The sequence below is a fragment of the Hipposideros armiger genome, unplaced genomic scaffold, assembly GCF_001890085.2.
Source record: "Hipposideros armiger isolate ML-2016 unplaced genomic scaffold, ASM189008v1 scaffold_217, whole genome shotgun sequence".
In the NCBI taxonomy this organism is placed as follows: domain Eukaryota; kingdom Metazoa; phylum Chordata; class Mammalia; order Chiroptera; family Hipposideridae; genus Hipposideros; species Hipposideros armiger.
Window position 1 is genome coordinate 2,185,097 of NW_017731567.1, and position 26,662 is coordinate 2,211,758.

Consider the following 26,662-nt stretch of genomic DNA (forward strand, 5'->3'; position numbering starts at 1 on the left):
GCCCACATCACTGAAGGAAAGCGGGAGGCACAACTAATAGTGGCTCTTCAAAAAAGTTGGATATAAAATAAACACATAAGTTTTGTACTATTAATTACTAATAGTGTTTATTGTTATTAATCATAATGATATTAATATATTTAATCATAAAAATAGTAATAATAATGAAATATGTTATATAAATGCTTTTAATTTAAAATTATGAATTATTAATAATGTTAATTATTATTAATCATTAATGACTTCCATTGTTTTTATTGAAGAATGCTACCTGTCACTAGAATCAACCAACTTTAGGGCTATACAGGACTTGATAATTTTGCTGCTTAGAGAGCAAGAGTAAAAGTCCCCTTTTTTTGACAATTTTTGTTTCTGAAATGAAGGGAAAATGTTTATTTTGGAGCACACTGGTCAATGCATATACAACCTTTAAGCTGCTAGCTGTGGTCTCTGGGGACAAGATGAGGCCCCTTTAGAATGATGCTGAGTAAACTCTTGCAGAGAACAGTGAAGATGGCCAATGAGAGAGGCCCCAACTCCCTGTTTGATCACCTTAAGACTTCCCTGGAAGAACCAGCTTTAATCTCTCAACATACAAAGATAAGGAAGTTTGACAGCTTTTTAATGTCAAAAGGACTTTCAGGGAGATAGCTATGTAAATTAAAGAGGTTCTGAAATAAATAGGTAAAGGCTGTTCTTCTTTTAAACTTGTGAAAAATCTTCAGAAGTTCCATTAAGTAAAGTAACCATTAGTTCACATTTTAATTGTAAAGTTTGAAAATGAAGGCTGGCATGTAATTTTAGAGTTGCTGCTTAGAAAAGGGTTCTTATTGATGTAAATTACTGCAGAGTGCTTATGAATTTCAGAAGTCCATTGTAGCCAGTGAGAATTCCAGGATACACAAGTGCTAGGCACAGATAAACGCCTGGAGTTTATATGACAGTTTACACTCACTGCTACCAAGCGGAGAACAAGATGGAAGGGCTCATATGAGCATGTAGGTGTTCAGGTTGTTGGGCTGGTCTGCTCAGAAAACCTCCATTTTCTTTGAAGAAAGGAAATAGAAAACTATCACTTCACCTGCAGTATCTGATTGGGTTGTTTTTTGTTTGTTTTTTGTTTGTTTGTTTATTTTACTAGAGGATGTCCAAGGCCAAGGGAACAATTGTGGGCAGAAAATGTAGACGATAGTCATGTGTTGCACTCAGGGTGATCTGTCAGATTCTAAAATAACAACATTTATATAAAACTCAGTTAAATTACCCAAATTGTCCATAAAATACTGTGTATACCATTCTGAACAGTAATATTATCTAGGTAAATGTAGACACCCTCCCAGCCATACAAAAGGACAAAACAAAAGTGAAATCATTCTACCGATCCCTAGTTCTGGAAGTGTCTGTGCCTCAGAGATAACCATTAAATGTCGTGAGAGTGACAGTTGGAGAATTCTTATTTACATCAGTTTGCTGTAGTTTATTTTTAAACTCCATTGCCTTAGTGATGTTAATTGACTCTTTTGTGGTTGTGAGAATTAAAATAAAGGAAAAAACGTAATATAAGAAATAATAAATAGAACATTATTATTTATCACAATAAAATGCATTATAGTTATTAATAAATGTGTAGTTATAGTTAATGATTATATATAAATTGTTCTGTGCTCATCTATATGAGCACAATAAACTAATAGCAAATAGTAGAAGAAATAATAACACATGTAAAAGAACATGCTTGCTGAATTGGGATCCTAATTTTTATGATCAGAGCTCTCGTGGACATAGTTCTTTTGGAAAGCTATGAAAAAGCATTATCTTTCCTTGTGGAACTTGTCGTGGTTACTCACTCGTGGGTTGTGAAAGAATTCACAAGGCACAAAGGAATAGCAGTTAGAAAGTTTATTTTAGGAGAGAACTGACAGAGGAGTTTCTGGGGGCAGAGTCTAGGGCAGACAGCTGTCCTGAAGTTCAGGTTAGCTTTTTCTTATATAAGAAAGTGTAAGTAATTTTCTTAGAGCAGAGGATGTGATGTAGAAACGCAGGACATTTGACGTATAGACTGAGGTGCTGGTTATATAACTGGTTTCTTTGTGCACATGCCCTTACCCAGAATGCATACAGAAAAACCCATGGGGGGGCCAAGCCATAATGTTCATTTTTTTGTAATTGTGTTATAATGAGGCCAGAGGTCAGGCTAAGGGCAGGCTCCAGAAATCTGTGCAGGAGCCAAAAACTAGACAGTTCTGGTTAGGGTCTTATTTCCGTTTTCTAGGGGTGTTTCAACAGAAAAATTTATCTCTTGGGGCTGGGCCTGGGTGGTCCCTGGGGAGTGCATACATGGGGTGCAAAGTACTGATCAAATCACTTCCTTTAACCCCCTCAGGCTCACTTCTAAGTCTTTTCTTGCTTCACCAGAACTACATTAAGTCAAGGAGTTAGGTCCCTGGGGAATTTCTAGTTCAAAACATAGCAGTACATGGAAGAACAGGAACTGTTTTCCGGAAGTGGAATGCCACATAATACCTTATAATGTTATAAAACAGGTAGACCAGGAAAGAGTGAAGCAGCTATGCTATCTTAGAGAAATTCCACATGTGGTAACTGATATCATTAACCCCACTGCTTCCACATTTTGAACTTGCAAAGATTAAGTGATTTACCCCTCCATAAATTATTTAACTACCCAGATTTGCAATATGCCTTTTTTCATTTAACCATAATCATACATGTTCAACAGAAATTTGTTGGGACCCTGTAGTGTGGTGGGCCCTATTCAAGGTTCTGGAGATGCCTGAGTGAACAAAACACTAAAATCTCTCCCTTGTGGAGATGACCAGTGATACTGGTTGATGACCAATTAGATGCTGGTCAAAAGATATAGTATATCTGATGATAAAAAGTATTCTGAAGGGAAATAAAGAAAGGAGAAGGGAGAAGGAGTGCTCGGGAAGAGGAGAGCTGACATTTTAAATAGGATGAGCCACAAAGGCCTCCCACGAAGGTGATATTATTGGGCGAAGACCAGAAGAAACGAGCTGTGCAGATATGTACAGATGCAGGCAGAAAGAACGTTCCAGATGGAGGGATCAGCTAAATACTACTCCCTGAAACAGGAGTCTACAGAGTGTCTCAAGAAAGAGCAAGGGAAATATCAGCATGACTGGAGGGGAGCAGATGGTTGAAACTGAAATAATGAAGAGGTTGCAGTTGTTGGCAATGGACTACAACCATGAGGGCAGAGGGACGAAATATGGCGCAAGAGAGGTTCTCAGGAAAAGAGTGGGGTTGGAGCTTGTTACAAGGAGCCAGGAGTTTCAATCTTCCAGAAAGGAGTGAAGTGACAGGAAAGTGTAGATAACTGCAAGAGCCATGCAAATAAGCAACACTTCTTTCTCTAAATCGGGTTTTTACTTATACAAGTTTCTCTTACACGTCTTTCTGGAATTGTACTCAAGTATATGGCCAGCCTAATTTAATACTACACTTGCTAAAGAAGTGAAAATATTGAAAGGTGGTATGATGCCAATTACCTCTAATGCATCTTACTAAATAAAAAACAATTTTAAATTGTTATTTAATTACTATAATAGTATATCTTAGAGAAAACTGGACTGGATTCGTTGAATATTTTTTTCCTATTAAATATTTGTATTAACATTTATTTATTTTCATTAGCATTGACATTCATCTTACTACATATTATTACTATATGTCATTATATTATTATACATTAACATAATGAATTATATAATTTAATATGTTACAAATTATTAACAAAGGACCATTTAGAATACCTGCACCTATTGAACCATTTTATCCTCAGGGCTTTTTATTACTCTCATTCTATAATATTTAATAATAATCTCTTAAGAATTCAGCATACTAATATATTAAGCATTGTCTGTAAACACTTTTAATTCTTTTTTTCTGGTTGAAAGCTTCCTTTTATATAAACAAAATAAACTGTAGCAGTATAGAGTGGCTAAAGTCACAAGGGTGAAACTGGGCTTAGGATTCTCAGCTTTCCTTCTAGCAGCAGGTACAAGAGTGGCCTCAGATTTTCCTGTTGTTCCAAAGGACTATAAAAAAAATTATCAGTATAACTGTACACTGTATATAGTATGCTGGATGTAAGTCGTGTATAAGAAACTAGAGAAACTGCCAAATTTCTTGTTCTTGGTATTTAGTTGATAGTATCCAAACCCCACATGTATTTATTTTCTTTTCAGTAGAATTCATTTTCACCTTTCAATTTCTTTTTAAATTTTCTTTCCCTTTTATGAGTGTGGCACACATTCTCACTGGCCTTCTTGCACTTACATCTTTATGTGATGATATGTCATTCCCTCATCATATAGATTTTGGTCCTGTTTTCTGACTGTCACCCCAACTTCTTCTTCCTGGTCTATGGATTTCTGATATTTTACCTTGCTATCATTTTGATCTCACTGTGTGAAAGAAAAATGCACCTAGCCCTAGTATTGCTGCATGTTTTTGTAGAGAAATATCATTCCCATAATATTTAGTAAGCATTTCTTTAGTATAATATTTGCATGACTTTTAGTCCATATACCCAATATTGCCTACACAGATATTTTGCATCTTTGTATTATCGCCTCCTTTCCCCCCATTTACCCCTATTGTCTTATTTACAATAAACCTCTATTTTTTAAACTTGATCTTGAAGAAAACAGAATGATTTGTGAGAAAAGAAAATAGATTCACGATACAAATATGATACATCTCCTAGCTAGTCCTCCTTCTGTGCTATTTGAGCCAACCCTTGAAGCAAAAGTCGCAAATGAACAACCTACTAAATTATTCACCCCTTGATTCTTATAAGGGCCTCCCACAATTTATATGCATCCTATTTCTTTTTGAAGTTTCAGTGTTTTCAAAATTTGAAACTTCTTCAGTATTCCACATTGGTTTTTTTGGGGTTGCTCTTTATTTATCTCAGTCATATCAGTGCCTGAACATGGGCAAATGACAAAAAATAAGAGTTGGGTTCAGTTTAATTGGGCACCAAACTTAGAACCTAACGAAGTTCCCTGGCACATAACAAGTATACAGTATCTATTATTAAATGAGCTGATTGAATGGTATTGAATTGAATATCCTGAGTTGACGCCATCTTGACCTGCTCATCTGTGTCCCTAAAGCCTCCTCTCTTCTTACTCTTTACTTTAAAGTACGTATTTATTCTTGCTTTCCCCTTTCCTAGTTCCCTTACCTCCTTGACCCTGACAATACAGAATTCTCTCTTTTCTTCTTTGATTTTTAAAAATTGTTTCTTCTCTGATTGATTTACGTTTTTTTTAAAAAATCTATATTTTACACAAATGAATTTTTTATATTATACTATATAGCTGTACACTGGAATCTAAACAAATGGAATGTCTCTTTATACAATATAGCACCCAGCTTTACTTAGTCCCTCGAGAATTTTCTCCCGCTCACTGCCATCTTAAAAGGGAACGACTTCTCCCTCTCTTATTCATCTCTTCTATTGTTATTTTCCTCCTTTTCAAACAAAAATCATATACTGCTGCCAAACATATTAATTATTTAGATTCTCATTTTAACTTCATATATAAGACATCCATTTATTTCTTTTCCAAATGATTTTTTTTTCTGATTTTCAAAAGTACTGTATGCTGATTGTAGAGAATGTAAAAAATAAGGAAAAAAATATATATGCCAAAACAAATGAACTCTGAATGGCGAGTCACTTGCCATCAAAGTTTTTCCACTTTTTTCTGTGTGTGTGTGTGTGTATATTTTTTTCTAAACAAAATTAAAAGTATACTGCAATATAGTCCTTAGTATTGTGTCTTTTAACTTTAATGTTATATCATGAACACGTTCATTCTTCACTAAATATTCTTCAAAACACGATCTTTATCAATGTGAAGTATGCATTTAACCAATCCTCATATTTATGACTTGGAGACATTTTATTTGCATTTATTTTTTCATTGTTATAAATTATAACATGATTAACATTTTTCACATAAAATATTGTCTGTCTCTGATTTTTTTAAGCTCTTCAGAGTGCAACTGCTACGTTGTAATTTATATAAACATCTTTATGACTCTTGATATATGTTGCCAAATTGTCCTCCTAAACATATAATTTCCATCTTTTCCTACACATAATTGTGGTTCCCTCCTTTGGGCCCTAAAAATAGTCAGGCATCACTGCAGACCTGTTGTGAGTAGCCGACATGACGAGTCAGTCATTTCCAGTCATTTGCTGTTGAAATCCTTTCATTTCACTCTTTTTGTTAATTTATTCTTTAATTTGTCTATCTGCTAATTTATTTCTTCATTTCACATATCAAACAGTGTTCACTCACCTGTCCAGTGTAGAATGTCAATGCGTGCCGAAAGCTGTGCTCGGCCCCCTGTGTCCTGGGGGGATTCAGGCATGGTCCTCACACGTAGTGCCTCATCGGAAGCTGGTGCCACGAGGATGCATTTCTGTCCATCATTCTTTGGGGGCCATACATTTAAAACTCCTTCTGTATCAATGTCAGTGGTCATGGTCCACAGATCTTATATTTCTCAAGCATACACAGTCTATGTGTAAAACATCAGTTTCTTTTGCTCTTTACCAATATGATAAGCCCAAAACTCATCCCTTTAAAAATCAGTGGATTCTACATTTAGTGTTCACTTTTGTTGTATGCAATGTTCTCTCATTACATATGAACCGTGTATGTATAGAAAAACATGACAATTTCTGTGAAAGGGCACTACAATTATGAATTGTATTCATTTTGTTAATTAGTCTTTGTTTCTCTACATTTTCCAAACTTTCATTTGTTTGGAGAGCCTCCTCTATGCCTGAATATATATATATGTTGGATGAATTTGTTATGCTGGTTTGGTGTCTGATTTTTGTTTTCATTTAAATTATGGGGTTTGTTTTTTTTCAGCGTTCTCTATGGAAATAAAATCACAGAGCTCCCAAAAAGTTTATTTGAAGGATTGTTTTCCTTACAGCTCCTGTAAGTATTTGCTTGTTTCTGATCTGTTGAACTAAATATTATATTTGAATCTGTTACTATCTCATATTTTCATGGAGGCTTCAGAAAAATTCGACCCAAAATGGCACAGTTTAATAAAATGGAAAAGATTGGCGTAGTGGAGCTAACATTGTTGACAGTTATTTGTTTGAATACACAACTCTTTGAAGTTGTCCCCCAGTCTTTCTCTCCACGCTGTCACAAATCTGTGCGTCCTGGCTGCTATGCCATTTAAAGCTGTTACAATCCCTCCTTTTTGTGAGACTTTTCTCGTTTGATTTAACAATAGTTGGAAAGGAGAGAGACATATTTATCTGCCTTTGTGCAAAGAATCAGCAGGAGTGACAACTCTGGAATAACATCCCCCACACAAAGATGGTGCGCTGTGGGCCAGAACCCAGCAGTCACACTCACTACGCTCATCTTCAGTAAGAGACTGATCTGGCAATCCCTGGAATATGGCTTTAAAGACCACACTGCCTAGACCAGGAGTCGGCAAACTGCAGCGCATGACCTACATGTGGCTCTTTGGGGACATTCCATCTCAAAAGTTTGTTGACCCCTGGATGAGCGAGCCCTGTCCCTCACAACAATTTAAAAATTATTTGAGAGCCATAAATGTATTTTTACAAACAAGGAAAATTTAAAGTAATATTATAAATGAAACTGTGATAGTTTTATTTTCATTTCCAATTTTACTTCAGAGCATGTGGCTCGTGAGCCGCAGTTTGCTGATCCCAGGGGCTCTGCCATCTCAAAAGTTTACCGACCCCTGGCCTAGACAGTAGCTGCTTCTCCTTTGTCTCAAAATAAGTATTTAATATACACAGTTATAAGAATAAGACTTGACCTCAGGTGTTATTTTTTAATGCTTATATAAAAAGGGAATTGGGAAAAGGTCTGCTAATGTTAAGGTCCTTACTGTTAGATCATCAAATTCTATTCAAATCACCAAACACACACAGACTACCCCATTTTGGGCACACACTGGCCTAGCTGCTCTGGATACAAAGATGAGGACGATGTAATTACTTCTCTCAACGAGTTCACAGGCTACCTGAGCATTTCTCATTTAGAATGAAATTATTCCGAGTCCTACAAACTTCCCAAATGTAGATATTTTTCCTTCGTTGAGAAATGTATGTTCATGTGTTCGTAATTACATCCTGTTACCCATGTTTTCAATTTTTCATCATTATCCAGAAACATATTTTATACCACAGCCTAGTTTTCATGCATACACACACACAAACGAAGCAAACTGTTAAAACAACATTTACCCTCACTCTGTGCGGTACTCTCCCATTTGCTCCATTACTCTCTCCCACAGACCAGTAAGTTGTGGTAAATACTGGTCTTTGTTACTTAATGATTTTATTTAGGTTTCACATTATTTTTTAACCCTTGCAACAGAGTTAGCAAATATTGTTTCTGTACTTTAATAGAATGATTCTGTACACATTTCTTCAGCCTAATGTTTTTTCTCTATACTCAGGCTCATTCTGAAGCCTGCCAGGGCTAAAGAGACATGACTGTCTCTTTACTGCTAGCTGAGAACTTGGTTATGCATGTTAGATTTGCTTGAACAGATGAGGTATTGGGGAGAAATGTAGATAAATGGAAGAAACAAAATAAATTAGCATCCAATACTTTTCCCCCCTAATTTTTGGACCATATAATGTAAAGTAAGTACAAAATGCTCAGAAAACACCTCTTTCAGTTGTCACCCAGGCTCCCCACCTTTTTCTTGTCCATAACGTTCTGTGCTCTAACTCCTCCCTTCAGAGAGCTGACAAATTAGGGAACAAGGTCAGTGGGACTTGTGTTGTGGCCCAGAGTGGGGGTAATAGGATCGGTCGGTCCATACCAGGCCTCTAAGCTTTAAAGAAAAAGTATTCTGTCAACCACAGAGAAAGCCAAAACTTTAGGGAAAAAAAGAGTAGAGCAAAGCAAATCACCATGAGGAAGTCATGGCTTTGCATATACATGGGATGCCTAAAAAGGCAAGCACACAAAACAGGAAGTCCTTATATTCATTGGAGATTCTTGTGGCTAAAAGGGAAAACATTTTCAGCTTGTTAGATAATAAGGCATACAAACCCAAATTACACAGTCCATATTTTTTTTGAGCTACTAAATATGTGTTAAAATTCTGAGTATCAAAACACTGAGGTAAATGGGGATAGACAAAAAGATCTATAAAAAAAAATGCCCCGCCCACAGAGGGCTAAACTGTCTTTGGGCAGAATGGGCCAACGTGAAACAGGTGACAAGACTGCGTAGCACTGAATAACTTCCCTTGTAACCTAGAGAGGAAGGGATACTTTAGTTGGGTGGCAGTCACATGCTGGGAACGGTGGGCTTTCTGAGGCCTTGATAGGCCGTGAGGTTGAGGAAAATGGAGAGCAGGGCAAGTATATTCCCAAAGGTGAGTCCAGCATGAAAAGCTCAGCCACAGTCACGTATACCTACAAGAATGCTGTTTGCCGTTTGTATAGTCCATAAACCACAGTTCCACAAAATATTGATGTAGAGCATTGATAGCATATGTGAGAAGAAAACGAGTTTGTGGGATATTGTGTTAAACCAAGCTCAACGGGTATATCTAATGCAGGATGAGGACCTTTAATATGGTACTGTACCGTGTCACTCTCCACGAGGGTTGTAAAGGATTCATTCAACAACCAATCTTTATTGAGCACCTCATATGTGCTAGGTACTTGGGAAACATCAGGGAACAAAATAGACAAATATCTCTGCTGTGTGGAGCTTAGACCCTTGGGGAAGGGGACATACAAATGATAGAAAGACCATAATAAATAAGGAAATCATATGTAACAAAAATGTATGTAGTTAAGAAAATAGAAAAGATAGGTCGAAATAAATAAATTGAGAGTGCGAGGGGCTGGGGAGAGGCATGCAGAGGTGACAGTATTAAAGTGAGCGGTCAGGGTAAGCTGAATTGAGACGGTAAGATTTGAGCAGACTCAAAGAAGCAAAATAACTCACTCATCAGAACATTCCAAGCAGAACGAAGCCTGGCAAGGAGGCCTGCGGGGTGGCTGGAGTGGAAACAGCCCGAGAAAGGGAACTTGGAGGCTGCAAGGTTCAGAAGGGGGCGCTAAAGAGCCCATTTGGTGTTTACACGTTATTGTCAGGACTTAACATAGGTTTCGCTTGGAGCACACTGGGAGTTCTTGCGTGGTTTTAAGACAGGAGTTAATGCGATCTGATCTATGTTTTAGAAGGTTTGCTCTGCCTTCTGTTTGGAGAATACACTGAATTTTTTCAAAGACCAGCTCGAAGGACTCATGGTTTATGGCGTTTTTTATGACGGCCTTGACAAATGAAGGCTGGGCCTACTGCGCTACCGCCACGTCTGCTAGAGAAGATGTGTAGTCACGTTTCTTTATGTAAATGCCTAAGTACTGGATTGAGGCTCTCCTTAGAGGACGTGCCCCTTGCTTTGCCTGGCATATAACCCCCCATCTTCAGCCTGTGTTACCTAAAGTATTACAGTTAAAATATTTGTGTTGAGGTTTAAAAAATGTGTTTCTCAATTGGGTTTTGTGAAGAAGGACAGGCTCTTTCTTGAAGGTGGGTTAAAGAGATGCTACACTTTAATTCTACAACTCTTTGGTCAAACAGATTATTGAATGCCAACAAGATAAACTGCCTGCGGGTAGATGCTTTCCAGGACCTGCACAACTTGAACCTTCTCTCCTTATACGACAACAAGCTTCAGACCATCGCCAAAGGGACCTTTTCACCTCTCCGGGCCATTCAGACGATGTATGTGATGTATATGTGATTGGGGGCAAGGTAGATGACTGCTGTTTTCACTCTGAGTTTGAGAGTTAAGCTCCTGGCTGGTCTTGTATAAAAGTGTTCTGTATGTGTTTCTGAAAGGCATTTGGCCCAGAACCCCTTTATTTGTGACTGCCATCTCAAGTGGCTGGCGGATTATCTCCACACCAACCCCATCGAGACCAGTGGTGCCCGCTGCACCAGCCCCCGGCGCCTGGCAAACAAAAGAATCGGACAGATCAAAAGCAAGAAATTCCGTTGTTCAGGTAATTTGTGACTCCGTGTGACGTTTCCCCTGTGCTACCAACCATAGTGGTTATGTGACGCATAGGGACAGCTGGCCTTCAGCCGGATCACCAAACATTGTAGAATTATATTTCTCTCTCTTCCGTCCATAATGAAAAAAATAAAGAAAACTATAAACACAATTCATATGGCCTTCCTGTAAGTAACATTTCTGACACTATATGAAGCAGAACAAATAGGCCACCGGCCAAGAAAAAAAGATGCCTGGATACTTTATGCTCTAGTGCCAGGGTTCAAACATAACAGGGGCCTTTTAGCTAACTCCGAATGCTTTTGTAAGCCTGCTAGGTCTCATGTTTGTTATACTATCCTTCCTTGAGAAACGTAAGGTGATTAATCATGTGTTCCGTTTCTTCAGGAAGGGACCTGAGGCTGAGTTCCATGATTTGCTCAGGCTCAGAAGTAGGGGGGAAATCCCCCGCCCCCTCACTTCTCACAGGAAATGCTGTTTTCTCATTTTGCATTCTCTTATTTTGAATAGGACTGTGAGGATGCATTGTTTCCCCCCAAAGGGCATTTTTTTTAACATTTGGGAACATTATATTTATTTATAAAAAGCTAAATATAAATGCATTGTATTATTATTAAATAGAAAGCTTCATTGAAATTTACTATTTGCTTTGGTCTAATCTTTTCCATTTTCTCATGATAAAGTGCATTCTATATCTTTTGGGTAGTAAGCTACCTAACTATTCCAGGCTTAGTTCACCTTCGGCAATTAATTCAAACTAAAAAGCTAATAATACCAAGACAAAGTCGATTATTGTCCATGGTTCTAGCTGCATTTACTACTCACTGTACATTATGATATTTCAGCTGCTGCTGTGAATATACATTTTTCACTTAATTATCTGTAGTGACTTTAGCCCATTCTTAATCTAATATAACTCATATCTCTGCTTGCTGACATTCAGGTGCCTCTTCTATTTTTTTTCTCTTTTTTTATTTAGCTAAAGAACAGTATTTCATTCCAGGTAGGTTTTGCTCGGTAGTAGGACTAACTGCAGATACCCTTTCCTCACCTGATAAAATAATAGCTTCTAAAACTTCGATATGCATGCTTTTGAAAGTAGAGCGGGTACTCTGTAGATAGATTCACTTCTGCATAGATCACTCGTAGCTGTTTCCTGAACACCTACCCAACCTTTGCATGCAGCTTCTGATGGTCAACATATATATTATTCAACTCCCACCTTCCCCACCCCCACTTTCACTTGGGCACCTTTATCTAAAATGCCTCACAGTAGCTAAACTGTTTGAATCTATGGCTTTCTCCCTTAAGTCATTTTCTCTCCTTACGTGGTATTTCTGATCTTTCAACCTGTTTTTAAAATACAGCTTGTGGAGCTGATTTTAAAGACAGATGTCGCTGTCGTCAAAGAGCCAGTTCTGCGTGAAGTTAGTTACAAACACATGGAATCGTGTTCGCAATCACGGGATTTGCATTTTTTATAGGCTTTACACTCCAAAAGTGTCCCCTACTTTTTGTTTGACTTTGCTGACTGTGGCTTCACGTTTTCAAGACAAGTCGCCCCTTCCTGCTGGTTTACAGGCAGTGGCGCTGTGTAACTTTCCATCCCTGCACAACTGGAGTGACAATGTAACGTCCCCAAAACAACACTGACATCCAACCTGAACCCATCATAAGCTCCTGAGCAACGAGTGCCTTAAATCACTTAGGCAGATGAATGAAATGTTTCTTAGAAAAGTCATTGAAATGGTTTACCACTACAATCTTACAGTCTTAACTCTGTCAAGGCTGATGATTCTAGAACTAGCTCTTTGAAATATGTGTCTTTACTTATTATTTTTCCTTGCCTGCCAATTGTGTAAAATGCCTTTTGACTTGTTTGCTTTAAACCATTATGTAAAAATGTGTGTTAGTATTAATTGGCCACATTTACCATCTCCTGGGTATATTCTGGTCTATAATATATTTTAACAGCTGTAAATAAAAATATATTTCTATAGCATTAGTGTGCAAAACCATACTTACTTTCTAAAGAACTCTGGGTTCGTTCTCTATTTTAAGGAGGTATGTGTTGCTTGCCATTATTGAATTATAATTTGAATAATTTTATGCACTTAACAGGTTTTGTTTTATTACTTATTTTTGAGCTTGAATGGTTAATAAAATTTTATATATTACACCAGCTGCACAAGAACAGTTGATTGGCTTTCACTGGCAATCTTTAAAATGCATTATTTTTACCCAGTTATTAAATAGAATGTCATCTGGTGGCTGTTACTTATCCCCGAAAAGTTATATTCTAAACACCAGAACACCCATAGGATAAAACATTAATATTACTTAAATCCCAAAATTACAGCACTTAATATAATTGTTATCAAATTATTGTCTATTACATTTAAGTATACTTCATGAGTAATTTAGAAATTAATATTTTGAATTCACCAAATAAAGAACAAAAGTCAAGTTGTTTTCATAAATTTTGATACCATTTATGCCTACTGATTGGCAGCAGCCAAAATAGGTTTTGGAAAACACTTTTTATATCAGATACTATGATTTAATTGTCAATTTCTGAAAATTCAATCTACATTATTGAAAACAATAATTATAGAAATCAGGACTCAAAAGAATTCTTTAGTCGCCCTGTCCCTTTTTTCCCAGACTTTAATTAATATTTCAGCCTATTTAAAGAGCCACCATGACATAAGCATCATTGTCAGAGCATTGAATGCAGATTATTTTAAATGTAAGATGCCTAATATACCAGTAATTTTAGACTTTGTTCCCAATATTTCCTCATTTGTCTTTTAAAAAACTTAAACCACGATACAACAGATTTTCAATAAACGTCATGGCATTAACTCCCAAATGTAATGAAAGTATTATATTCGGCTTCATAAATTTACGAGATTCTGATTCCATTTTAACTAACTGACATTCTTTGTAAATTGGAGAAGTCGTTGTAAATCATGTAAGCCACAACTGAGGACGAATCCAAATGTGCTAATGAGCGTCCTTGGAGACCTTAGTGATTAGTTTTTCACTGAATTTTACCTGTTTACTTGTCTACCGCTATTCTGTATGGCCTTCTAGATGTTACAGTGATCACCCAAAAGGAAAGCTATCTTGCAGAGAGGTCATCTTTGAAGGGAATTGACCAGAACTGCATTTGTGCTGTGCATCTTGTATGCCACTGCTTTTCCTGTAAGGCCACTGTGCTTCCAAAAAATTATTTAAAAAAAGTTTATAAAGCACAATTCCTATCCTTACCATGCCATTCCCTGTTAATCGCCACAGCAAGAAGAGACCTTAGCTTTATCTATATGCTAATTTATCTTAATTGGGATTACTGTCTTTCTTTCCTTCTTGGGGATCTTTACTTTTGCAGGAGTTCACCATTTGGGCTGTAAGTAAAAGTGTCTGATCTGAAACCATGTCCTTCCTTTTCAATCCCGATATACCTTGTTCTAGTCTCAGTCTTTTGCGCCATATTTTTTTTTTTCCAAGAAGAAACCACAGATGGTTTGAGCGTCTCTGTTGTCCTCATAGCTCAGCTCCAACGCCTTCCTGGATGTTGCCCCCGACAGCTGTTGTGAGGAACGGTGGAGGCACCTTTCAGTGTAGCCCCTTGTTTGTGTGCCCAGGAAACTTGGGTAGTAACGCTCTTCCTATGGTCGTACACGTTCTGCGGGGAGAATGCATGTCGTGTAAACAGTATTACACTTCCAGAGCATCTGTAGCTTCTCTCCTGCTTCCCTTCATCTTTCCTCTCCGTCTTACCCTTGGCCTAGTGGATGGTGTAGTGATTATGTAGCGAGATTTTCTGTTGTGCTTGATCTAACCATGTGGTTGCCAGGTATGAGTAAAACATGGTTCCGTCAAGCACCATGGAACGTCACGCAGCTTTCTACAGCATGACAAGCTGCTGAGGCTTAAATCAGGATTTACTTGTCTCTCTTTATAAAATCAAAATGAAAAAAGAGGGCTTTTTTAGGCATTTCTGAAGATTATGTGAGAGGGAGAGAATAATAAAAAGACCATAGAAAATTGAAAAAACCTGAGTACATCTATTAGCCTCGAAAGCCCTAATTTAAAATGATACATAGGACTATGTTTATGACTGGATACATTTTAAATTCTTGACTCCGAGAAAAAAATCATCTTTTTAACAATTAACAGCCATTGTGTGATTAGCTGTCAAATAGGCTAGAATGGCTCATAACTGGATCAGCAGAAAGTACCGCTGTGAAAAGCTCATCTCTATTAATGTTTTCCTGTCCTGTGAATCTAGTTACTCTTTTTTCCAGCAAATTCCAAGCCCCTGTTTTAACCCTCTCCCAACACCCATTGACCAAATTTCCCCAAGTTGTCTCCCTGCTGCATAATCTATAGTTATCTTTCCTTTTTTTTCTTCCGGCAACTTCATGAACATTCTAACCTTTAGACTCAGTTTCTTCTCTTTTTTTTATTTTTTTTTGGCTTGAATCCTCAACAGGCACAGAAGATTATCGATCAAAATTAAGTGGGGACTGCTTTGCCGATTTGGCTTGCCCTGAAAAGTGCCGCTGTGAAGGGACCACAGTTGATTGCTCCAATCAAAAACTCACCAAAACCCCAGACCACATCCCCCAGTACACTGCAGAACTGTGAGTTCATCTCCCACCAAAATCCAAGCTGGGAGGGAGGAAACGAACGCATCCAAGTGTGGCAATTCTTGTCCCGCCCTTTTACTCTCAGTCATTGCGCTAGTTTTAATTGACACACATTGGCATAACTCTTATCTGTACAAGAATATATTACAGGCTATCTTCCTTCACCTTTCTGGCCCAAGATACAACTACCAGCATTAATTTACCTTTCAAAAATTCAGTTAGCACTTAATACGACCCATAATAACAGCATTCATTTGATATTTATTTATTCAGCATTATGTATGCCCAAACTCATTTCTAAGCACGTAATAGATTTTTACCATAGTTAGTGTTTGTAGCAATCAAATAAAGTAGTTTGAGAATTATCATTTTGAATCTCTATTAATTATGAAGTCAATCTGAGAGCCTTTTTACCTGCTTCACGACCTTACTGACTTCACGGGTACAAGGATTCAGTGATTATCAAGTATTAAAGCACCAAGGATAAGGTTTTGTTTTGTTTTGTTTTTCTGAACAATGGATAGCATAGCAGGAAAAGCTGAAAAGGCAGAGTATGATCAATTTATATTTAAAACCCTAACACAGGGCCTAGCACGTACCTGGTGCTAAAATATGTTTGTTGAATCGTTTATAGATGCTATGCCGGTGTATGTTTTGCCTTTACTGACTTTATTTATAAAAGTAAGACATTTAAAGTTAGTGTTCTAAAAAGCCAAGGAAAACCTAGTGAAATCTCATCATTATGTACAGCACCATCTGGTATTTGTCACTGACACTTTGCATAGTTGGTTGTCTTTCTGCGCATGTATAATCCTTTTGTCTTCAACTAGATTATAGCCCCTTGATGACAGGGATCGTGTTTTATAGTTTTGCTCCCACTGTGCTTATATGCACGCCTGTTACTAATGAATTTTAAGCCATTTGAATAATTAAAAATAATGTAGTGCCTTCAAAGAGATGACAGAAACTAACTACCCTGTTTATAGTGATGCTTTTGTTATTATTATTGTTATTATTTGTGTTAGTTCATGAAGCTATTTCATAGCTCCAGGACTTGTAGAAATGCATGGAGACCATGCAATAAAAACCCTGAACTCTATTTTTATAATCATGTAGGGAGTTATGCTTATTTTCAGTAATACTACAAGCAATAATTCAAATCATATCCTCCAGCATGGTAATACCTTAACAAGGCTTACTTGTCAACCAAGAATTGTATTAAAAATTAGCATCTAATTTATTTTTCAGCAGAGGATGTGTGTGTGTTTTAAGAAATTAAGAAAAATTTTAAATTATGCATTTCAAAAATCAGCACTTGGAAGAAAATATTTGCAAATCATGTGTTGATAAAGGACTTATATCCAGAATGAATAAAGAATTCTTAAAACTCAACAATAAAATAAAATATAAAAATGTACATTGCCTAATTTAAAGTGGTCAAATTACTTGTATGGACATTTCTCCAAGGAAGATATGCAAATGGTTGATAAGCATATGAAAAAATTCTGGTATCATTAGGCATTAGGGAATAACAAATCAAAACCACAATGAGGTAACACTTCACACCCATGAAAACAAATAAAGAAACGAAAGACAGTACAGGAGAGAGAATTGGGATTCCTCATACATTGCTGGTGGGAATGTAAAATAATGCAGCCCCTTTGGAAAACTGTTTGGCTGTTTCCTCAAAGAGTTAAACATACATTTACCATGTGACCCAGCAATTTCACACCTATGTATATATCCAAAAAAACTGAAAATGTATACCCACAGAAAAACTTGTACACTAATGTGTGCAAGCAGCATTATTCATAATAAAAAATAGGAGCAACCTAAATATCCATCAACTGATAAACAGATAAACAAAATGTGGTATGTCCATACAATGGAATATTATTTGGTCACAAAAAGGAATGCAGCGCTGATATCTGCTAAACATAGATGAACCTTGTAAACGTTATGCAAAGAAGAAAAACCCAGCCCAAAAAGGCCACATTTTGTATGATTCCATTTATATGAAATGTCCAGAGTAGAAAACTCCATTGGGGCAGAAAGTAAATTAGTGGTTGCCAAGGACTGAAGCAGCATGGAGTTGAGGGTTGGGGGGCGGGGGGGGGGGCAGCAAACTGAGACTGGCTACTGATGGGCATGAGATTTCTTTTTTGGGAGATGAATATGTTCTGGAATTAGGTAGCAAAGGTAAGTTCACAATTTTGTGTGTACTAAAAACACTGAATTGTACAATTTAAAAGGGTGAACTTTACAGCATATAAATTGTATATCAATAAAGCTCTCAACAAAAAGATTGTGGAGCAAGTGATTAGGAAACAGTAGTCTAAAATGCTTTCTGGGGGAGAGGCAATAGTGAGCAAAAAACTTGAGAAACTTTGTTCTGCAGACGACTGAATGAAAGCTGGTTTTGATTTTCATTTACTGGTTTTCTTTACTGTGTACTTCTTAATCTATTTTATTTTGATCATTAAAATTTGAGTGAAATGGAAAAAAAAATTCTGTACACTTGGCCCTCCGTATCCTTGGGTTCCACATTGGTGAATTCTAACAATCTCAGATCGAAAATATTAAAAAAAAAATACTATATTGTTGCTGATGTGCCCTATATATTTAGGCCTGAAATGGCTGCATGTGAACAAAACATGTACAGACGTTTTTTCTTGTCATGTTTGCCTAAACAATACAATATAACAACCATTTACATAGCATTTACATTGTATTAGGTATTCTAAGTAATCTAAGGATGATTTAAAGTATATGGGAAGATGTGTGTAGGTTATACACAAAAACGAGTTGTGATCAAATATATGGTGAATGTTTAAATAAAAAAATGTATTACAGTAAAAGACACATTGCCATTAATCCTCCTCAAAATATTCCTCGTTGCTTTGAACACACTTATCCCATCATTTTTGCCACTTTCTGCAGAAGTTCTAGAAGTCCTTTTTCATGAGTGTCTTTAGTTGCACTGTCATGGCTGCCTCGATGTCCTGAATCAATTCACAGTGTTAACCTTTCGTGGTCATTTTGACTTAGGGGAAGAGACAGCAGTTGCATGGTGCCAGATCCAGTGAATAAGGTAGATGGGGACACACCATGATGTTTTTATTTGACAAAAATTGCCGTACCAGAAGTGATGTGTGACATGGAGTGTTGTCATTATAGAGGATAAAATAAAGATACTCATGAAAGAGGACTTCCAAAGCTGCTCACAAAGTGGCAAGAACAATGGATAAGTGTGTTTGAAGTGAAGGGGAGTATTTTGAGTCGCATTAATGGTAATGTGTCTTTTACTGTAATACATTTATTTTATTTAAACATTCACCATATGTTGTGACCACACCTCATATTATGCCATTTTATATAAAGGATGTGAGCATCCACGAATTTTGGGATCCAAGGAGTGTCCTGGAACCGATTCCCTATGGATATTGAGGGATGACTGTACTTTTCCAGAAATCTTCTGTGATGTGTGTCCTAGGATAATCTTAAATAGTGTTATAATTCTGTATGAGAAATAAAATTTAATCCCTTCCTGACTCTTTATAATCAAACGTCTCTGTTTCTTTTTTCTCTAGGCGACTCAATAATAATGAATTCACGGTGTTGGAAGCTACAGGAATCTTCAAGAAACTTCCTCAATTACGTAAAATGTAAGCCGTGCATTAGCCATCTTTTTAAAATTTCTGTGGTGTTTTGTTGTTTTTCCCATCCCTTTGCAGTTTTATTTAGATTTCTTTGGAAATTGGAAAAATATGAAATATCCTGAGAAATTTCCACACTCTGACTACCTATGGCATGAATTTAAAGTAACCTCTAAGAGGAAGCCAAGTAGTTGGCTTTTTTTTCTGTGTGTTCAAATGAGGCCAACCACATTTCCATAGCAGAGCCCTCCCTCGCATCTGACATTTCACTCAGACAGCTGGCCTGTTCTGTGGCCACAGCAGGAATCCAGCATCCAAGCACATTAGAGATGGGTGCAGCAATGTTTTGTAACTTCCTTTACAATTCCCCCAACCATGCTGGTATTTCTCTTACAGCACATTCATGTCAACTATTTGACTTTTTGCTTCATTAAACTTTCATTAAAAGATAGTCAAAATTAATGATTGCTACACTGGCTCCATAGCTCATCTGTGTTACTACATGTCCGCCACTCATACTTTAAAAGAAGTTTGTAAGCTCAGCAGTTTCAACAATAATCAACACAGTAAACGATAACCGAGAAAGTACTCTGCCCCCCTGAGGAGGAGGGAGGGAGCGACAGGGCAGAGGCCAAGCATGTAAGGCCCGCAGAGCACCCTCCACATGTGGGGAAGCGTCAGGGAGGAAAGGAGCATTTTTCTCTGACCTCTGTGACTTTATATATGTAACTGGCCCACAGACACACAGACTGTAGGCGGGAGAGAAGGCTGAAACTGCTCCTGTGCCCTTGACCCCCATGGTATACTGCCTCCCAAAGAGTTTCTAACTGCTTAATTATCCTTTTTTTTTTTCCACTGACACTAACTGCTCTTTACTTGTAGCTATAAAATGCCTTTCAAGTCAGTGTATATTTATTGAGCAGCTATTACGTGCAGTGTTCTCAGAGGAATAAAATGATATGTAGGAATGACCCTTGTTCTGTGGGCTTTCCTAGTCTTGGCATGAGCAGTGAGAACAAGAAAGAATGTGCAGAAAGGTGTTACCTCAACTGGATGTGCTTGCCCTCTGGGCAAACATTGTAGCATTTGGTATCCTACAAAATACTGACAGTTAAGTTGGCTTCTTATTATGTAAGAAGTTTAACTGGGAACACACTCATTTTCATATACATGTCTGAGGCTATCTGAACACTAATACATTTTAGTCCACCCTTCTTCTCTCTCCCCAGCTGCCTTCTTTCCTCATTAATTAATTCAACAATCTTAATCGGACATTTCTTTGAAAAGTCCCTTATTACATTTTGTGGCAAACAAAGGTTTATGCAACTCAGTACCTGACCTCAAGAATTTTGTACTGCTGGGGACCCTTTCAGATCACTTTGACAATGACCAGGCTGGCATTTCTCACCATAAACATTAGCCCTTAGTATTGTTATTACTTTGGCTTCATGGAATCGTGGTGTCTCTTTGGAGTCCTGAGACTGCTGGGCAGTGAAGAGCATGCAGACTGTGGAAGACTTTGTTCAGTAGAAGAAAACGATCAAATATGTTGTCTCAGAGCCCTCATTGCTGGAAAGACATTGTTTAAAATCTTTGTTTCAACAATTTTTATTCAGAAACTTTAGCAACAATAAGATCACAGACATTGAAGAGGGAGCTTTCGAAGGAGCATCTGGTGTAAATGAAATACTTCTCACGAGTAATCGCTTGGAGAATGTGCAGCATAAGATGTTCAAGGGACTGGAAAGCCTCAAAACTTTGTAAGTGTTCTTGTTTGCGTGGTGACTTCTGCCACAGAATTGTAGTTCATGAGTCATTATAATCCTGGAGAGAGGTTATAGATCCTACTCTTCCTCACTCCCCATCTCTCAATCTCTCTCTCTTTGTCTCTCTCTCTCTCTCTCTCACACACACACACACACACACACACACACACACACACATGTTTTGTGGATACAGACTGCATCTATTCTAATACCTCTGACCTCAGTATGTTGCTTGCACAAGATCAAAAGAGTCTTTCCAGGCTGCAGATTCAACAGAAAAGATCAACTTTGCTCCAGTGCTTGTACAGATCTGGCTCCTCTGTTCTGCCTCAGAATGTTCATCCTCTTCTCTTTTCCTCAAACACCTCCCCTCTAAGACTCAATCTTGGCCCAAGGTCTCTAGCTTCAGAGTCTGCCTCAACCTATGTGGCAGAAGAACTGTTAACAGCTTAATCTGGAGACCGCCTCTCTCTGCCCCTGCAAGGTCTTAGCAAAAAAGAGAGAGACTGACTGTTGGTAGAAATGTCAATACCTATTTCAAAGTAAACATGCTAAGAGGTATGTCTGCTATCTCATGGAGAGTGAAGTTGGGAAAAAGAAATTCTATATGTTTCCAGAAAGTTGTTGGCCAAGGAGGATGGGATTGGATTGACAAGTAAGGATAACATTTTGAGTTGCTTGAATTTTCTACAGAGCATGTATGTAGTTTTCATTATCTCTAAAGTATATAATTCTGTTTGAGAAACATGGTGGCCTAAAAATTGGAGGACACACGCCAAACTCTGAAGCCTTTGGAAGACATGAAATAAACTGTTACCAAGCAGCGGCCCTTGGTGACTGCAGTGGAGAGAACCCCAAGCTCCACCGTCTGCCCTTAACCCTCACCCTCTCCCACAGCCCTCAGAGCCACAGCCAGGAGAACTGAGAGCCCAGGAAGCCCATGGCCTGCTCTTTATCAGATGCAAAGAGAGAGTGCATCCCCCAGCTAGTGGGGATATGTTAATGGCACCGTAAATTCAAAGCCTTCTCAAACTTGTTTGCACATGGAAGACGTATGTTCCTTGAGGGATAGCTTGGATCCTGTCCATCCAGCAGAACCAGATTGCCACCCTCTGACCCCTCACGGGCTAACTTGGAGCCCCTTCAATATGTTATTTAAATACTCCTTCAGCCTTTTTATGGGGGAGATACTGAGGAGTGTGTAGAAAGAAGGCAGAGACGATGCCACATCTACTTCTACCCCACCCCCCGTCCCCCACTCAAGCTGTCTCAGGTAACACAGCAAAACACAAATCCTGCAATGAGCGAAACCTCCCTTAGACAGTAGTTGAGGGACTGCTTGTTACTGGAACCTTCTCCTTGAATGGGCAGTAGAAGGGGCAGGGAGTGGCGTGGGGAACCTGTAACTACCTATATTAGTCCATCTTGGGCTGCTTAATAAGAAATCATGACTGGATGACTTAAACAATAGAAACTTTTTTTCTCACAGTTTTGGAGGCTATAAGTCCAACATCGAGGCACTGAGAGGGTTGGTGTCTGGTGAGGACTCTTCTTGGCTTGTACATGGTCACCTCTCTGCTGTATCATCACATGGCCCTTCTTTGTGTGCACGGAGAGAGAGGGCTCTGGTGTCCCTTCCCCTTCCTTTTTTATTTTTTTTAAAGATTTTATTGGGGAATTGGGGGAGGGAACAGTGTTGGGGAAATGGGGAAGTGGAACAGCCAAGTTGTTGTCCTTCAATCTTAGTTGTAGAAGGCGCAGCTAGCTCAGCTCCAAGTCCAGTCGCCATCTGTCTGCCCTTTGGCAGCTCGCAACCACTCAGCTCAAGGTGCCATGTTCAATTTTAGTCGGGGGTGGTGGGTGGGAGAGGGTGGGGCGCAGCCCACCATCCCATGCTGGAGTCGAACTGGCAACCTTGTTTTTAGGAGCACGTGCTCTCACCAGCTGGTTGGCAGCTCAGCAGCAGCTCAGCTCAGGCACAGCGTCACTGGCCCATGTGAGAATCGAACCGGTGACCCTGTTGCTCAGAGTTCGCACTCTTTTTTTTTTTTAATATTTTATTGGGGAATTGGGGGAGGGGAACAGTGCTGGGGAATTGGGGAAGGGGAACAGACAAGTTGCTGCCGTTTTGTTCTTCAGTCTAGTTGTGGAGGACGTTGCTTCACTGGCCCAAGTTGGCTCCATCATTGCGCTCTTCCCAGGCGAGGCAGATCAGTCGCCGGCTTCTGGACAGCCGCTCACAGTGGCTGCTGGCCGCTCATGCTGGCTGCTGGCTACACACGGTATCCCATGGCAACCCACTGCAGCAGGGGCTGCAGCCTACGCCGTTGCTGGCGACTCATGGCAGCCAAGCTCCAGGTCGAGCTGTTGTTCAGCATCTTAGCTGTAGAGGGCAGTGTCACTGGCCCTCATATATGGGATCCGAACCGGGGCCCTCTGGTGTCCCAAGCCAGTTCTTAACCATCGTGCCACTCGGCCGGCCCCAGAGTTCGCACTCTTAAGCAAGCTCTTAACCAGCTGAACCACTCTGCCGGCCCTCCCATCCCCTTCTTAAGGACACTAGTCCTATCAGATTAGAGCTCCACCTGTAAGACCTCATTAACCTTAATTACCTCCCTAAAATCCTGTTTTCAACTACAGTCTCATTGGGAGTTAGGGCTTCAACATATGAGTTTTTGAAGGACACAATTCAGTTCATTACACTACTCCAAAGAGTTTCTCAAACTATTTCTTCTGACTAACGAGTTCCATTTGCAGGACTCTACCTGAGACAAGTTCTCTAAATTCATCTTTCTTTTACATTTCTAGCAATGTTTTTGTCCCTCTTACATTTTGGCATTTGAGACAGACACCCACTGGCTCTCTACTTAATCCCACTGTGCCACAACAAACATAAAAGGGCATTTAGAGGCAAGCTTGGGTTAGTCAAAAGCCTAAAGTAGGTTTATCTGGACATGTCTGTTCCTCTAAGTCATTGGGTCTCAACTTTCCTAATTCTACAACCCTTTAATACAGTTCCTCATGTTGTGGTGACCCCCAAACATAAAATTATTTTTGTCGCTATTCTATAACTGTAATTTTGCTACTGTTATGAATCGTAATATAAATATCTGATATGCAGGATGTATTTTCATTGTTACAAATTGAACATAATTAAAGCATAGTGATTAATCACAAAAACAATATGTAATTATATATTGTGAAATATTTATTTCTAATTACAAATAAATGAAATTTTGTCTTGAAGCATGGAGACAGATAGAGGAGCGGTGTCTCGGTTCCTAAGACCATCGAAAATATGTTTTCCAATGGTCTTAGGCGACCCCTGTGATAGGGTCTTTCTACCCCCAAAGGGGTCGTGACCCACAGGTTGAGAACCACTGCTCTAAGGGTATCATTCAGCTTGGAGCTATAAAGATTTTTGACAAAACATTCCTCATTGCCCCTATACTTCTTAACCCTTTGGGATCAGTAAACCTCTGCACGTATACATATTTCAGTGAGTCTTTGAATCACCAGTTGCAGGTGGAATGCGATATGTGAGGTGTGATCGAAAAAAACAGTGAATCATTAAATTTTAAAAAGTATTAGAGTAAAAGACACATTGCCATTAATCCCCCTCAAAATACTACCCCTTGCTTCCATCACACTTATCTCTTCGTTCTTGCCACTTTCTGAAGCAGTTCTGGAAGTCCTCTTTCGTGAGTGTCTTTTGTTGTGCTGTCGTGGTTGCCTCGATGTCCTGCATGGATTCAAAATGTTTGCTCATTTTGACTTTGAGGAAGAGCCAGAAGTCACACGGTGCCAGATCCGGTGAATAAGGTGGACAAGGAGACACCATAATGTTTTTAATTGACAGAAATTGCCGTACCAGAAATGATGTATGACACGGAGCCTTCCCATTGTGATCACAAAACACAGTGAACGCTATCTTCAATACGGGAAGCGGCACACTGAACCTTAGTGATAGTGTGTGACAAGTTTCAGCTTGTTCAGTACAGTCAGTTGGGTGTGAGCTACGGTTGAGAGAAGGGTGTTTTAAAGTGTGCTATAAATCATCCTTTAACATGACAATGCTCCGTGTCACACATTGCTGCTGGTATACAGCAATTTCTGTCAAATAAAAACATTATGGTGTGTCCTCATCCACCTTATTCACTGGATCTGGCACCGTGTGACTTCTGGCTCTTCCCCAAAGTCAAAATGATTCAGGACATCGAGGCAGCCACGACAGCGCAACTAAAGACACTCACGAAAGAGGACTTCCAGAACTGCTTCAGAAAGGTCAAGAATGATGAGATAAGTGTGTTCGAAGTGAGGGGGAGTATTTTGAGGGGGATTAATGGCAATGTGTCTTTTACCGTAATAATTTTTTAATTTAAACTTTCACCATATTGTTTGATCACACCTCGTATATATGTGCTTACAGATTTTGCTAGTGACAGAAAGCAGCACTTTCTTTAGCTTCTTCCAGAGGTGTGTGACTCCAAGATTCAGACCAAGTGCTCTTTATTATTTATGGCAAAGGATAGTGCAGATAGAAGCACTTTTCTGTTGTGCATCTGTTCCCTAACATAAAATTATGTCTTAATAAGGAGGGCATCATCCTTTCTTCTTCTCTGTGACTTAACAGAATGCATAAGTTGCTATTTCTTATTTATTATAAGACAGTCTGGACTTTTAATGGGACACTATCTTAATTTCTTGTTGCCTTTCGTTTTACATCCTGTAATCTTCTAATAGGGTGGCAAATACATGTTTATAAAAATTAAGGAAAACTAAATTTTCAGCAATTCTAAAGAAGATTTATGGCAACTATTCATTTTGGCATGGGATTTTTTGGAAGCTTTTTGTTCCTTTTCTAAGCCCCCAAAGTAAACATTTCAGAAAAGAATTGAGACTTTATCAGTGATGATGAAATGAACGTAGTGTTAATCCTATTAATGGCAATGACTTAAAAAAAATTGTTAGAATTTTTTTCAGGAGAAGCCCATTTAAACTTCATTGTGGGCAACTGGGATCTGTTAACCATTGCCTGTTTTTAAATTCTGGACTTAAAACAATGAAATAGTTTTCATAAATAGAATAATTTACGCAAGCTTTGTGGATGCTCAGCCAAGTTTGACTCCCCCAGCTGATGTTGGCATTAACTAGGCCTGTAAGTCCCTGAGATACCCTCGGTTCTTCGTCTGCTGTGGTTATTGATTCTTTTCTGCCTCCTTTCTGTTCAACCTCAAATGTAATACTACAGTGCATACACAAATCACAGGGCTTCAAGGGCTTAGAGAGCTGTAGGTGAATTAGGACATTATGTAATCGTGCACACATAATTATAACATCAAAGGAAAACATTCTAACCTCATCAGATGGGTTTGTAGTCCATGGGGAGGCTCACCATGCTTTTTGTAACAGTGCAATCATTGACGCCTCTAAGCATTTTATTTTTGCACAATGTTCTCAGCATAATCGC

At 38.6% G+C, this 26,662-nt stretch overlaps 1 protein-coding gene across 14 annotated transcripts in view; it reads left to right on the forward strand.

Annotated features, from left to right (window-relative positions):
• Window positions 1-26,662, forward strand: part of SLIT2 (slit guidance ligand 2) — a 345,645-nt gene that overhangs the window by 246,440 nt on the left and 72,543 nt on the right. For 5 of the 14 annotated variants that reach the window (XM_019654252.1, XM_019654237.1, XM_019654238.1 and 2 more), the window contains 8 exons: window positions 6,942-7,013; window positions 10,680-10,823; window positions 10,941-11,104; window positions 12,095-12,118; window positions 14,507-14,524; window positions 15,614-15,764; window positions 19,361-19,435; window positions 21,043-21,186. In XM_019654252.1, the coding sequence (XP_019509797.1) occupies window positions 6,942-7,013; window positions 10,680-10,823; window positions 10,941-11,104; window positions 12,095-12,118; window positions 14,507-14,524; window positions 15,614-15,764; window positions 19,361-19,435; window positions 21,043-21,186 (792 nt within the window). The remainder of the gene's footprint in view (window positions 1-6,941; window positions 7,014-10,679; window positions 10,824-10,940; window positions 11,105-12,094; window positions 12,119-14,506; window positions 14,525-15,613; window positions 15,765-19,360; window positions 19,436-21,042; window positions 21,187-26,662) is intronic. The other 9 variants (XM_019654249.1, XM_019654239.1, XM_019654245.1 and 6 more) reach the window with 2 other exon arrangements.